This window comes from Hylobates moloch, unplaced genomic scaffold (genome assembly GCF_009828535.3).
Source record: "Hylobates moloch isolate HMO894 unplaced genomic scaffold, HMol_V3 SCAFFOLD_16, whole genome shotgun sequence".
Classification (NCBI taxonomy): Eukaryota; Metazoa; Chordata; class Mammalia; order Primates; family Hylobatidae; genus Hylobates; species Hylobates moloch.
In genome coordinates this window covers 40,489,027-40,504,068 of record NW_026652291.1, presented here as the reverse complement: position 1 = coordinate 40,504,068, position 15,042 = coordinate 40,489,027, and the positions used below count along the sequence as shown (strand labels likewise).

Sequence of the window (15,042 nt, the reverse complement as noted above, 5' to 3'; positions counted from 1 at the left end):
GGCTGTCCTAAAATATCTCTGTCTCCAAATTTACCTCAAACTGCCCTCGCTTTCCAAAAGCTTACAACTTTAAGCATACACTAAGCAGCGTGTAATTCTCATGGCTTTCTGCGGGACAGTGCTTACTCTGGACACAGCACTGGCTTAGGCAGAAAGCCTAGGTTGGTGGTTCTTAATTCTGACTGCAAATGAGAATTGTTTGTAGGGATTTTTCTAGAGATGCCAAAGCTTTGCCTTCCAGTGATTCCAATTCAGTGGTTTCCAACCACAATTCTGCCACTGTTACTTGGGACCCTTAGGCAAATCTTTAAGCTCTTTTTATTGAGACAGGGTCTCTCTGTCACCCAGGCTGGAGTGCAATGGTGCAACTGCAGCCTTGACCTTCTGGGCTCAAGTGATCCACTGGCCTCGGCCTCACAAGCCACCATACTCAGCTAATTTTTTCTAGAGACAGTGTCTCACTATGTTGCCCAGGCTGGTCCCAAACTCTTGGGCTCAAGCAATCCTCCTGCCTCAGCCTCCCAGAGTTGGCATTACAGGCATGAGCCACTGCACCGGGCCAAATCTTTAGGTTCTCTGAGCATCTGTTTCCTTGCCTGTGGGACATGGATAGATAACCACCCTCCCCATCTCACACGGTGATGGTTAGGGTCAGAAGAGTTTATCTATCACTAGTGCCCGGTAAAGTGTAGTGAAGATCTTAAGACTACCGTTGTCCTGCATTGTCCTACTCCTTTCTTCATTCAGTCCTTATCCCCAATATTCTCCATCTCCATCAATTCCATATCCCAAAGTATGGAATACCTGCAGTCCTGAGATCCCAGTCTGCCTCTGCTCCCCCGAGGTATCCAATCACAAATCTGAAAGATTATCCAGTCCCACCTCATGCCTTCAGGAAGACCCATTCCTGACCCACACAAACAGATGAGACTCATCTTGGCTTTAAAACCTGCTCATAGATGTTCAGCATCCTCTCGATAACTGTGTTTCATCTTATTTCTGCAGCGCCAGCCCAATGCAGGGCAATGGGGCTTTGCTTTGGGCCTCCCTGCAGGTGGCGCTAGGGAAGGTAGAGAAGAGGACAATGTTTGCCTCTTCCGTGATCACTCTACTGCTGTTGCCTTTGCTTCTGGAGCCGCTTCTACCAGCACTGCCTCTCTCCCTCCCACATCACTGCCAGGGTCCGAGTGAGACCTACCCCCAAGGACTCATCCAGGCAGCCACACCGGTGGTTTGAAATAATCTTTATTTTGTAAACATCTGTGTTTAAAATAGATGAACCCTGCTCACAATTCATATATGGACCCGAGACACAGTACACGAAGTTCACCCGTCACAGGGAGATAGTGGGGGCTCAGGAGCAGGTGGCGTGCCTGGGGCTGGATGGAGTCTCAAGACAGCAGGTGCAGAGGTGGTGACGAGTAAACAGGCCAGCAGAGCCTGCTTAACAGTCTGGGCCTCAAGACATGCCCCAGGCCAACAGAAGTTTAGGGTGAGTGTAGCTGCACCCTAAAATCCCAATTCTGCATCTGCTCCCATACCTTTTCCCAGTCACGGCCCTTGTGGATAGGGCCTATCAGTCTATAGAATCCCGATTCCGTGTTTTCCCTTCCAGAACCCCTAGGGTACAGTACAAATATAGTCCTTCTTTCCTGAGGGGGCTAGGAGAGAAAGACAATGAATGGCACCCTGCCTGATCTTCAGGGAAAGCTGAAATACTGGTCCACAGATTGCAGCCACTGCCCAATATAACTTCTCAAGTCCCTGGCTAAAGACAGACTTGAGGGCTGGCATCACCTACCTCCCTAGCCCCAGTGTGATGTGGCATAGGTCTTGATACCCAAGGGTCCCATCTTCAAGAAAGCAACTCCAGCCTAGTCACAGCTTCATCCTAGAGTCAGCTCTCTCTGTTTCTCATTAGCCAGTGATTTATAACTTCCTGCTCTCCTTTGCTTTCTACCATCTAAGCTATACCCTGTCCCTAAGTCCTGAGCCACCCTCTCCTGCTGTTTCCTGGTTTGGTAAGTCAGGAGGAAAGGTTTGGTGGTTCTTTCCCCACCTCTTTTTGGAGGAGTAAGGAAGTGAGGTTCTTATCCTTCACATATGAGTGCCCTGGATTTTGGTCCTTAGTTGATGAATACTCAACACCCAGTTCTTTGTTTTGGCTACAGCCATGCAATGCAGCTAATGTGTGGCTTAAGAACGACCCTCTTCTTAGGCCTTGCCCACCTTGGGAAGGTGGGCAGGAACCCCAGTAGAACTGGTAAATTACTTGTTCCATCTTTAAAGGGCCTCCTACAAGCTACTCTTGGGCCATATGGGGTTAAAGAAACTTCCTGAACATAGCACTCTGGAGGATGGAGTCCTCTTCCCTCCACCTGTAGCCACAGTGTGGTTGGCAAACCCTCAAGCCTATCAGGAGCTAGAGGGCAAGATGAGCGCTTTGTCTTAAAGGCTGAAGAAAACAGCACCAAGCCTTTCTACCCAGGGCCTTCCTTCTTTCTTCCCATGAAGGCTTTGCCCTTCTCCCATAAACTTTGGGTCCCAGGAGAACCTTGGTTGCTGAAGGCTAGGCTCAGTCCTCCACCTGGGAGTCTGAGGAAATGCTCTTCTTACCTAAGAAATGGAAGATGGGGCCCAGGAGGCCCTGCTGTTGCTACATTCCCCTCTGCCGTGCAAACTGCTGTCCCTGGCCAGCTCTCCCTTGCTCTTAACCTGATACATAGGAACTAGTCCTTCATTTCCAAATGCTCCCCTTTCTGGAGTGCATGGTTGGCCTGACAGTGTCACTGACCCCGGGGCTCTCCTTGCCCCTGGAGTACCCACAGGCCTTGGTCCATATCTTTAAATTCGGGAGCCAGGTGGAGAGAAATTGAGTTCATGCTGCATGGGAGGTAGAGAATGGAGGTGACTTTTTATCCCCGCCACCCCTCATTTTGTTTCCTTCTCTGAAGCACCTGCCTCTGAGCTCAGTTCCCCAAAGAGGCAGGCGGGCAGCCAAGCGAGAGCAAAGCTCTGGTAGGGGAATGGGTAGAGGTAAGGCGGCCCCAGGCTCGAGGACTCCCCGGTTGCCGTTTCCCTCCTACCTCGATGCTCCACTTTCGCAGGTCACTGGCGGGGCAGGCCCATGGTACACGAGGGACAGTGGGGAGGGGAAGAGGAAGAAGCACCCTGTAGCCTTTGGCCCACCCACGAGGCAGGATGGAGGGTTCTTCCTGGATCCAAGGGTGGAACCTCCCCACGAGCCTGGGTCCATCCCCTCGGACAGTTAGGAATGAAGGAAAGAGGGAGCTGTGGCAGCTGCCACACAGCAGGACACACGGGGGAGGGGGTTTGAGGAGCTTTGATACTAAACGCACTGGAGGGGAGGGGTCAGAGAAAGAGAAGTGGGGGAAGAGAGAAAAAGCAGAGAGGAGACAAGATGCACGGAGAAAGGAGGAGTTGAAAGTGGCCTGGACTCCAGCCCCGGCTGTTGTTTGGCGAGTGCGGGGTGGTGAGACAGTGCTTGCGGCACATCATGGGGGTCGTAGCAGGCCTGTGGCTGGGGAAACAGGCTGAAGAAGACTACTCCAGGGTGGACGGGCTGGGGGCAGGGGCTGCTTGAGATGACAGCAGAGCTGCTCTCAGGGCCAGGCAGGGGGAGTAGTGGCTACTGATACTCAATAGGGTCATCACACGAGAGGACAGCAGCAGGGCAAAGCCCCGGCTCCCCTGTCTGCCCATGGGCCTCCTGAGGGAAGAGGGGTGTTGTGTGGGGTGCCCCATACAGGACTCAGCACCAGCAGGTTTTCGAAGAGTTCGCTGGGCCCTCGGGTTTGCCCTCCTCCTCCTCCAGCTCTGCCAGTGCCAACTCGTTGCTGGCACGCGCCCGGAGGCCTTCCAGCTCCTTCCTATGGGCCTGCAGCACCAGCTCCGTCAGACGTGTGAATGACTGGAAACCAAAGGGCACAGATTAGTCCAGCGTCTCCTCCTCTCCCCTGGCAACCCTGCAGCGGCCCAAGGGATGAGGTCCATTTTATGGCTCCTCCTCCCGCCTCTGCTGGACTCAGCCCGAGAGAGCCGGCGCCTGGTCGCCAGGGCTCTCACCTCTTTAATGTTGAGGTTGGTGCAGGCACTTGTTTCATAGAAGTCCATGCCATACTCCTTCGCCAGCTGCAAGAGAAGGACATTTCTGAAAGAGAGTCAGTAAGGCAGGGGAGGGGCCCACACAACCAGGCACAGGCTTCTGCCACTGCAGTAGATAATTTCTCAGATGGGACTGGGAGCTCCAAGAGAGGGTAGCAGAGAATGGGGGAAGATCCTCCACAAATATGCCTCTCCAATCTTCCAGCTGCCACCCCACGCCCCCCAACACACAATCATATATTAGGAGATAAAGACACCATCCATTGTGGCAGTGTGGCATCCTCATAAAAAACATGGGCTCTGGAGTCCCACAGTCCCAGACCTGAATAGCAGCACTGCCACTGATGGCTAGCTGTGCAACCTTGGACAAGTTGTTCATTCTCTGTAAGCCCCAGCTTTATCTTCTGTTAAAGGAGGTTGAGAGTGTCTCCCATCCACGGTTGTGGGATGATTAAATGGGGTCGTGCACTTAAAAGTGCTTGCCTTAGCACAGTGCCACACATAGAGCGCTCAATAAATACTATGCTAGTAGGCTTTGCCTCTACTTTCAAATTGGTCAATGACCATGTCTTATATTTTATACCAAACAATCAATTTCATTTTAAGTACTAATGGAACGCTATTGACTGAGAAGGGAGAGGAAAACTCTTGAGGTCCATGGACTGGGTGGATAACTTGTCTCAGAAATACCAATCTTGGCTGGGCATGGTGGCTCATGCCTGTAATCCCAGCACTTTGGGAGACTGAGGCAGGTGGATCACCTGAGGTTAGGAGTTCGAGACTGGCCTGGCCAATATGGCAAAACCCCATCTCTACTAAAAATACAAAAATATTAGCCAGGCGTGGTGGCATGCACCTGTAATCTCAGCTACTTGGGAGGCTGAGGCAGAAGAATTGCTTCAACTCAGGAGGCAGAGGTTGCAGTGAGCTGAGATGGCGCCACTGCACTCTAGCCTGGGTGACAGAGCGAGACTCCATTTCAAAAAAAAAAAAGAAAGAAAAAAAAAATGACCAACATTTCTTTCTGCTCTCTGGGAGGATGGTCTCCCTGCATGCTTGGACATTCCCTCAGTGCCATCCTCCTACCCTTTCTGCCCCCATGGCTTCTCCAACTGTGGCTCTTTGTCTCCTCATTTGCCTCCCTGGCTCTTTCCTGGGTAAGAAGGACAGGAGTGGGGGAGTGTCAGGTGGGATGAGAGATCATTTCTTGACCGCAACATGGCAGCTAGGCCTGGATGCTGTCAGAGAAGAAGTTGACAACTTGAAGTCCTTCATTACTGACACAGGGATGATCTCTTAAGCAGAGGGAAATCCTGCATTTGGGGACCTAGACTTGGGAGAGTTGCTGCCTATGACGTCTTTGTTTCTGGATGGACCCCGAATCTCTGGGCTTCTGTCCTAAAACCCAGACAACAAGCCTTCCGAGGATGGCCACTCCCCCAGGACCTTGGGGTGCTGGGGACGCGTGGGAGGACCTGCTGCTGGGGAACACACCCTCAGGTCCCCGTGCTCAGGACTGGCCCTGGAGGCCCAGCAGAGGACCTGGGGTGGACTTGCCTTTTCCCTCCACTTACCTGCTGCCCTTGCTCTCTTCCCACCTGCCGTTTCTGCTCCTCATCAGCCTTATTCCCAATAAGGATCTTCTGGACGCCTTCTGGTGCGTACTAGGGACAAAGGATGGGCAGAACAGCCAGTGAGTGCTGCCTGCCCCCCCAGTTTTCCCTACAGAGTCTGCACTGCCTCCAGCCCACCACCAATTCCAGAGCCCTAGGGACAGGGTGGGCTGACTGGATGCAGGTGCCAGGCTCCCCCAAGTGCCATGGCTGACCTCAAGGGTATCATGGGGACAGCTCAGGGTAGAAGACACTCTGGCTAAGACTGGTGCTTCCTTGGGTTAGACCACTGGTATCAGAGCTGGAAAGGACATTGGATGTAAGTCCAGCCCTCATTCTACAGGAACTGGGGACCCAGAGGATTCAAACGGCTTCCCAAGGCTCCACAGCTATTGTGCAGAGCCAGGACTAGATCCCAATCTTGCAACTCCACCTGGTCCCAAGATTTCAGGGAAGAAGCTGCTCACAGGGAAGACTTGGAACTAATTCATTTCCAGGGAAGACACAGCCATGGAGGCCTGGCAGGGTATGGAGAGTGAGGGCATGGCAGCTTCAGTTTCTTCCCTCTGTCTTACTCACCCAGAGGTCTTCATCCAGGGCTGTGGAAGGCAAAGCTTCCTGGAAGCATTTGCTCGCCCACCCTGAGAGCTCCGGCCTTCCCATCTGGCCCTCGCCTTGCCTTCCCTGGTGAGGCACCCTCTCCGCACCCCGGCAGTGAGGTGGCATCTCCTACCTCATCCACGTCACTGACCCACTTCATGATGTGCTGGTAAGAGCGCTCGCTGCTAATGTCGTAGACCAAAAATATCCCCTGAGAGACAGAGAAATAGAGAGATGTGATATGCACAGAGAGAGTGCAGTCATGGGGCCAGAAGGGGCCGTGGAAACTTAAAGGTTGGGTCCCACTCTCCCATTCTCCCTGCTCAGCATCCAGAAATATCTCCTCTCAGACCCCACCACTGCTGCCTGCCAGGCCCATCACAGAACTTTCTACAGCAGGAAGGCACCACATGCTTTGTCCTGGATCTTTGACCCAGGATGGAGGGTGGAAGTCAGGGGTGAGGGCAGGGGCCTGCCTGCAGTGAGTGAGCCATGAACAATGGATGGAAAAACGATCAGTGAACAGCTGAAAGATGCCCTGTGCTCCTCCAAGCAGGCAAACTGTTTAGCGGATCCGTGGCACAGACATCTCAAATACCCAGAGCTGGGAGTGTGGGTGGCAGCTTCCCACTTTGAAACCCCCAACGTGGTGGCTTACCTGGGCCCGCCGATAGTACTGCTTTGTGATGGTCTGGTATCTCTCCTGCCCTGCGGTGTCCCTGCAGGGGAAAGCCAGTCCCTCAGAGGAGCAGGGACCATGGGAACAGATGGGGAGGGGAAGAGCAGAGCTGTCCCCTTGTAGGAAAAACTGGGGAGCTGCAGGGTGAAAAACCAGGGGTGCTTGGATCCCCACGGGGATCTGCAGTCAGAGGCCTGGTCATCTGTGCTGGTGCTGACCAGGCCTGCAGGGCCTTGGCCCCTCCTGCCAACTGCCCTCCTGGCAGACACCAGAAGCCACAGCCAGAATAGGCCTTGGACAGCTCTCTGGAATCTGGCCGCTGTGGCCAGATTTGGTTTGATGAGAGTTGGCAGGGGATGCTGCTACACCCCTAGTCCCTATGGGACCTCTGAAGGCAGTGCCCATACTGCTGTGGAATTGAGAGGGAGCTCTAAACCCTGGCAAAGGCAGTGCTTCCAAGACCTCAGGCAGAGAGCCACAGCAGCATCCTCTGCTACTGTGGAAACTGCACCGTGCTATCCTGAGGAACTCTCTTGGGGTCTCGCCCTAAATGATGGGGGGTGTAGCCTCCTTCCTTCCAATCTTAACACAGTGTGGCACAGCCCAAGGGCAAAGCCTAATCCTGAGACAAATTCACAACGGTTAGTGTGCCAGTTCCTTCTAATTCCTGCCCTTTGGTGCTTGTAGTCAATCCCATAAAGTTTCTTAGAGGCTGGAGATTAAGGCTCATAGGAAGAGATGGGCTTCTGAGACTTCGCTTCTCTCCATCATAGAGGTGGCCAGTTATCCCAGGTGAAGCCTAGGAATTCTACACATGGCAGGGGCAGCTAAGGAGCAGCCAGAGGTCCTCTCCTCCTACATTTGCCTCCTCCTCCTCCCCAACTCACCAAATCTGTATCCGCACTTTGATGCCATCTACCTCTATGGTCTTCATCTTAAAGTCAACACCTGGAGAAAGGAAGAAAGCAAGAAAGTTAGAAAGGGTACCCATAAGAAATGAACAGGAAAGGGCCAGGCAATCACACTTGAAAGGTTTCCTTTCAGTTTAATTTGGCAAAGGGATGAAGTAATGTAAAGGCCTTCTTTAAGCAGAAACTGACCTTAAGGAAGTATCTGAAGCTTTGAAAGGGGCTTTCCTTCCTCCCTGAGCTGAAAGTTGCCAAAAGTAAAGGGCCTGGGGGACCCAGGAGGAGGAAGAGTGAATCTGGGGAAATCTACTTCATCACTGCCTTACTCAACAGACTTAAAACATGTCTCGTTCTAGTCATGTGTGAAGTCTTCCTATTTATACTTCTGGAGAGAACGCTGTGTTTATCCTTCCTGAAATTCTATCTCTAGGAATAGCAACCCGCATTATTTGCCTGCTTTCTTCCCGCTCTTTCTCTGCCTTGTTAATAAGCAGAAGGGGTCATAGTGCCAGACCGTGGAGAGAGAGGAGGGCTCTTCCAACCCATGATTGTACCTGAAGCCTCAGCACCCAGCCAAGGCCCACCAAAAAGAAGGCCTCATGCGTCTTGGTTGCTGACTCACCCATTCACCATAGGATGCACTGTGGTTGACTAGAAGGAGCATGGGCTTTGGCGTCAGGCGTGAGCTTATCCTCACTCTGGCCACCCATAGCTCATTGCTATAACATCAGACACCTTGCTTCACTGAGCCTCCATTTCTGCCTCAGTAAATGTCTTCATCAGGGACATTACCAATATCTCAGAGGGTTGCTGAGGGGGCCGGATGAGATACAGCACCTGGCCCAATTGACTGCAGCTGTCATGAGCTAGTGCTGGGCCGGGTACATGCGGGTGCTTATGAGTGACTGTCATAGGACCAGATGAAGAGGCAGTGGCATGGCATGTCACTGCGGGAGGGAAAGGAAGCACAGAGTTCCCACGCTTCTTCATCCAAGGGGTGGAGGAGCTAAGCTGCCACGAGACACAAGAAACACAAGGGATTTGGCAAACATGTCCAGGGCAGAAACACATTGGAGAAATCTGCAGCAAGAGAAGTCAGCATCACCAGCAGCAGCCAGCTTGACTCTGAGTGACAACAGAGAGATGAGGGAGGTTGTTTTGCTGACCATGCCTCTCCCCAACCCTAACTATACCGAGGCATTATGCCCAGGGATTCAAGAGCTACGTCTGGTGGGTTAATTAAGCTTACGTCTTTGTGTACTCCCTGGAGCAAGGTCAGGAGTGGGCATGATCAGCCATGGTTTTCAGATGGGAACATGGTAGAGTTCTGAACCGTCTGCCACCAGCTGCACTGCCCGGCCCACGAGGCCCGAAGGTGCCAGCATCCCCATCACCACTGCCACTCCACCTCCGCATCAGTTATTTGCCAAATGGGAGACATCTTCCCTTATCCGTGCTGTCCCCAGCTTTCTACAAAGGCAAACAAATTAAATTCTGTCTCTTCCTTCCCACCATCAAGACCAATCATCATTTAATTACAAGGGAAAAAAGATGCAGAACGGGCAACCTGAACTAAATCGATTTGGTCAGACGTGAATCATTTTTCGCCTGCCCAAGCTGATTCATATCCATTGAGCTGTACTTTTCCAAATGGGCAATGCCTAGCAGCCATTCTTCCATGTGTGCAGAGAAAGAGTGAAGAGGAGGAGGGAAGAAGGAAGGGAAGAAGGAGAGAGGCATCAGGCCTTGGGAAGCAGGAGTATGCTTATTGCTGCCTGGATCAATGGTTATGAGGCACCTGTTTCTCCCCAGTACCTGGCATAGAAGGGAATCAAGACATTCTTGTTTCATTGTACAGCACCTTCTCCCAAGAAGAACGAGAAATTTTCTCCAATTTGTAATATACCTAGTTTATCCTCACACTAGCCTAGCAAACCTGGCCAAGGACAGTGCCTTGTGCAAAGCCATCACAAGGGGGACAGGAAGAGAGAAGGTTTTATTTCCTTTATCCCACAAACGTTTATGGGAACTTCCTATGTGCCCTGCACAGTGCTCAGTGCAGACAGAGCAGTGAAAAAGACACAGCCCCTGCCCTCAGGGAGTCTAGTGGAAAGGAAACAAAGGCTCAGAGAGGTCAACTGCTAGCCAGGGTCAGCACAGCACGTGCAGAGATTCCAACACAGGTCCATCTATGCCGGAACCCACGCTGCCCCTTGCGCTGGTTTTTAGGGAAGCGAGAGGAGAGTCGTGTAGTTGGCTAGGCATGGAAGCCCTAACTCTGCTTAGTTTCCTGTTTGCCTGTGGGTGCTTGAGAAGGACTTTGCTAGGAGAGGAACTTCCAATATTAAGGTGAATTTTTCCCTGTGAGAGAAGAGGGGATGGAGGGAGAGGTGAAAGCAGGCAACTGTCCCCAGAGACAGAACTGACAAGGAGACAGCGTACTCCACTGGAAGTGAGGCTGGGCAGTGACTCCTTCTCACCTCCTCCCTCACTTCTTAGCTATGTGGCGGGGGACCAAGGCTGGGGGATTCTGGGGCTTGCAGCACTCCCCGGCCTCACCCACACCCCACCGTCTTGCAACCTAGGTCTCACTGGCCACCTGGGAACATGTGTTTTATTCACCTTTTGGCTATCCATATTTATTCAATATGATGGAAGAAACAGAGTAAGTCTATGTCTTCTGAAGGATTTTCCTTCCTCCCTCCCCGCCCACACAACCTCTCTTAAATTTAAAAAAGGTTAACAGCCCAAGGATCTTCAAGAGGAATCTATTGCTTCTGCGCTCTGTTCCCACACAGCCTGGGCCTTCCTCTGTGTCCACCCACCAGTCAAGCCCTGGCCCCAGTAACCCGTGCCCATCGTGGCTCCTTCCCTCTCCCTGCATAGCTGTTGGTTTTTTCCACTGCTGAGCACACCACAGGACAAAGTCAACACACTGGCCTTATTGAGGCCTCTGCAGACGGATGCTTTCTCGCCTTGGCCAGCCCTCACAGCTGCTTAGCAAACTGTTTATTCACATGTGTGTTCACCTATCACTGTCCTCCCACTGAAGGCTTCAGCTCCAGGGCACCCCCTCCCCACCCCTGTGCTCTCAGCAGGATACCTTCTCCACTGTTTTATGGCCCCGATGAATGCCTTTCCTCTGAAGCCACCTCCTTTCTTCAGATTTTCTTATGTTCTCTCTGCCTTCCCTCAGGGAAGAGTCCTCTATCCACATCTCGCCTCTTTTCAGTCCTCATCAACCCCACCTGGGTGCACACCCAGAGAGTCAGCCCTTTTTGTTGCATCTTTAGTATCCGTGGGAAGAAGAGATAATCTCCATCTATCTCTGCCTCCAGTGGTTTCACATTCTGGCTCCTCTAAGGTCACATTTCTCAAACTTCCAGGTACATGAGAATCACGCGGGGATTGAGTTAAAATGCAGATTCTGATCCGGTAGGTGTGGGGCAAGGCCTAAGATGCTGCAGGAAGCTCCCAGGTGAAGATGACTCTACTGTCCACATATCGTCTGAATAACAAGCTGTTCTCAAAGCGTGTCCCCGGACCCTCAGCATCAGCATCACCTGGGACTTGTTAGAAATGCAAATTCTGGCCGCACGCAGTGGCTCACGCCAGTAATCCCAAGACCTTGGGAGGCTGAAGCAAGTGGATCGCCTGAGGTCAGGAGTTTGAGACTAGCCTGGCCAACACGGCGAACCCCCCCCCCCGTCTCTACTAAAAATACAAAAATTAGCTGGTTATGGTGGCAGGCACCTGTAATCCCAGCTACTCAGGAGTGGGTTTGGGGTGTGGGGCTGAGACAGACAGGAGAATCGCTTTAACCCGGGAGGCAGAGGCTGCAGTGAGCTGAGATCACGCCACTGCACTCCAGTCTGGGCGACAGGGTGAGACTTCATCTCAAAAAAAAAAAAAAAAAAAAAGAGAAAAGAAAAGAAAACAAAATGCAAATTCTTGGGCCTTACCTCAGACCTGTAGAATCAGGCCCTCTAGGTATGGGGCCCCGCAATCAGTTTCAATAAGCTCTCCCGGTGATTCTCACACATGCGTAAGTTTGAGAACTACATTAGGACAAAAGTTTTGCACCTGAAGTGTCAAGAGAGCCAGCACAAGAGTTCTCTGTTTCTCAAGGTGTGCTTTGCAGAGCTTCGGCTTTAGAATCACCTGGGGTGACTTAAAACAAAAACAAAAACAAAGACAAAAACAATGACCTTGACTAGACCTACTGAATCATAATTTGAGGGTGAGGCCCAGAAATCTGTATTTTTAACAGCACTGTGGGTGATATTAGATAGAAGAAGGTTCAAGAGCTATATATGCATGGAAGAAACATCCATTGGCCTGGAGTCAGAAAAGACCTGGTCCAAATCCTGGTTCTGGCACTTGCTGTGTAACTTCAGGCAAGTCTTAACTTCTCCTAGCTTCAATTTATTTATTTATTTATTTGTTTGTTTATTTTTGAGACGGAGTCTCACTCTGTTGCCAGGGATGGAGTGTAGCGGTGCAATCATAGCTCACTGCCGCCTCGATCCTCCAGGACTCAAGTGATCCTCCCATCTCAGCCTCTGGGTAGGTAGCTGGGACTACAAGCGTGCACCACCATGCCCAGCTAATTTTTTTTTTTTTGTATAGATGAGATCTCCCTATATTGCCTAGACTAGTCTTGAACTCCTGGGCTCCAGTGATCCTCTCGCCTCAGCTTCCCACAGTGCTGGCATTACAGGCATGAGCCTCCGCACCAGGCCGATTTTCTTAAGTGTAGAAGGAGAATACCACTTCCCTCCTAAGAGCTGTGGTGGGAGAAATCAAACGATGTATGTGAAGCACTGACAGCGTAGTCCTCTCACTCCTACCTTCCCTCTGCTGAATAAAGGCTTCCTGGGGAGTCAGGAAAACCAGCCCAGAGAACCCTGAAGTGGAAGGCATTACAGAGTGCCGGCCCCTGCTATCCAGCTACCCTTGCCAGCCAAGGGACTAGAGCATCAGCAGCATCAGAGTGTGTGAGAAATGCACATTCTCAGGGCTCGCCCAGCTCTACTCACTCTTCTGCACAAGAAAGTTTCAGAACCACACCCAGATGCACAGTGCTTGTCTTTATAGCACACCCCTGAGCTATGGAATCCCTCAGCTCTTATGCGGGTCCCATGAAGTAGGCAGGAGTAGGTATTATCATCGTGAGCCACAGGGAAGCCAAGTAACTGATTCATGTTCCCACATCCCACAGCTGAGCTGGACTGGAAAGCTGGTGTCTTAAAACCCACCCAGGGTATCCTTCACTCGGCCAGAGGCTTCCCAACCCTGGGAGGCTGAGGAATCTTACCACCTTTTCCCACACGCCCTGGCATACCCGATGCCTTTTCCCACACGCCCTGGCATACCCGATGCCTTTTCCCACACGCCCTGGCATACCCGATGCCTTTTCTCCTTTTTCTTGACGGAGTCTTGCTCTGTCACCCAGGCTGGAGTGCAGTGGCACGATCTCAGGTCACTGCAACCTCTGCCTCCTGGGTTCAAGCAATTCTCCTGCCTCAGCCTCCCGAGTAGCTGGGATTACAGGCACGTGCCACCACATCCAGCTAATTTTTTGTATTTTTAGTAGAGACGGGGTTTCACTGACATTATGCGGCATCTAGAAGTGAGGCAGGGGGCACATGAGGAGAAGCCCGCTGCTATGGTCTGAAGGTCTGTGTTCCTCCAAAATTCCCATATTGAAATTTAATCCCCAGTGCAGTGCTGGTGGGAGGGGAGGCCTTTGGGAGGTGACTCAGTCGTGATGTTAGAGCCCTCATGCGTGGGACTAATGCCCTTAGAAAGGAGGCCGGAGGGAGCTCGTTCCCTCTTCTGCCATGTGAGGACGGAGCTAGAAGGTGCCACCTTTGTCACAGAGCATCAGCCTTCACCAGACGCTGAATCTGCTGGCACCCTGATCTTGGACTTCCCAGCCTCCCAAACTCTGAGCAATACATTTCTCTTGCTTTTAATTACTCAGCTAAAGGCATTTTGTTACAGTAGCCAGCCCTAACTAAGACACCCACCATAGCCTATTTTCTCCTTCCTCCTTGGCATGGTTCATGATTCCAGTAAGTCCAGATTCATCACCCTGACAGTGTCCCTACAAAACAGTCTACTTCCTTTCTTGGGTACAGAAAGAAATAGGGCACAGAAGTGTTAAGAAACAAGCAAACCACTTCTACACAGCTCTGGGTAGAGGTTCTCAGAGACGCTGGGAGCCCCAGGAGGAGAAAGTCAGACAGACGGGCCCTCTCCCAACCAGGTGCCCAAAGCATGGAGAGCAGCTGATTGTTTTTCCCAGCACATTAGATATGCCCATCATAGTGCCTGCCACACCCTGTGTCCCTTTCTGGCTAGAACAGCTCAGCCCCAAACCTCTGCTCAGAGAAGCAGGGCTGGGTGCAACATGTTCTTTGTGGAGAAGCAGGTTCAGACTGGACCATCAGCAGGTTTACTGGTGACCCACAGGGTGACCTGGCCAGCAGAGGTGAGGGAGCTTAGCTAAGCCAATCAAACCAGCTCACTCCAGGCAGGGCAGAGGGGACTGACCAGTTGGTAATGAGCAGGGCATGAGGCAGACAAACATGCAGAAAGAAGCGGAGAGGCCTAAGGATGATGAACATGCTGACCGCAGTTGGGGCTTAGGGACGGTGGATCCTAGCACAGCCATGGGTCCAGACCAGACTCCAAGTTCAGCCCATGGGTATCCATAGAGCACATGCCCCTTTTCTTAGTGACACCTGAGAGTGCCTCAGGATTGGCCACTGCTGCCTAATGGCTCCCCCAAGCTAGTGAGCCAGATGCTTCAACAAGGGGGCTGTAAGGAAGACCCCCTAAACCATTGCTCCCTGCTCCTTACTGCCCCCTATTTTTGTCTTCTAGCCTCAACTACACAAAAAGAACCTAAGGGGCAGAGAATACATTTTGTGGTTGACAAAGCATTTGTTTTGTTTGCTTGTTTTTTAAATCTCTGCCACATAGTGCCAGCATAGTGCCAGGCATAAAGAAGCAATTCCAAAACAAACTCTAAATAAATAAATAGGCCAAGCACAGTGGCTCACACCTGTAATCCAAACACTTTGGGAAGACAAGGTGGGAGGACTGCTTG

The 15,042-nt window shown here is 51.7% G+C and overlaps 1 protein-coding gene across 4 annotated transcripts in view; it reads right to left on the bottom strand.

Annotated features, from left to right (window-relative positions):
- Window positions 1-1,228: 1,228 nt before the first annotated feature.
- The window catches only part of RAB15 (RAB15, member RAS oncogene family), a 31,711-nt gene continuing 17,897 nt past the window's right edge, over window positions 1,229-15,042 (bottom strand). For 3 of the 4 annotated variants that reach the window (XM_058429635.1, XM_058429634.1, XM_032179997.2), the window contains 6 exons: window positions 7,905-7,965; window positions 6,997-7,057; window positions 6,472-6,549; window positions 5,700-5,789; window positions 4,087-4,152; window positions 1,229-3,931 (listed from right to left, as the gene is read on the bottom strand). In XM_058429635.1, coding sequence (XP_058285618.1) covers window positions 3,773-3,931; window positions 4,087-4,152; window positions 5,700-5,789; window positions 6,472-6,549; window positions 6,997-7,057; window positions 7,905-7,951 — 501 coding nt within the window. In that variant the 5' untranslated portion in view covers window positions 7,952-7,965 and the 3' untranslated portion in view covers window positions 1,229-3,772. Of the gene's footprint in view, window positions 3,932-4,086; window positions 4,153-5,699; window positions 5,790-6,471; window positions 6,550-6,996; window positions 7,058-7,904; window positions 7,966-9,174; window positions 9,633-15,042 lie in introns of those variants that run through there. The other variant, XM_032179998.2, reaches the window with a different exon arrangement.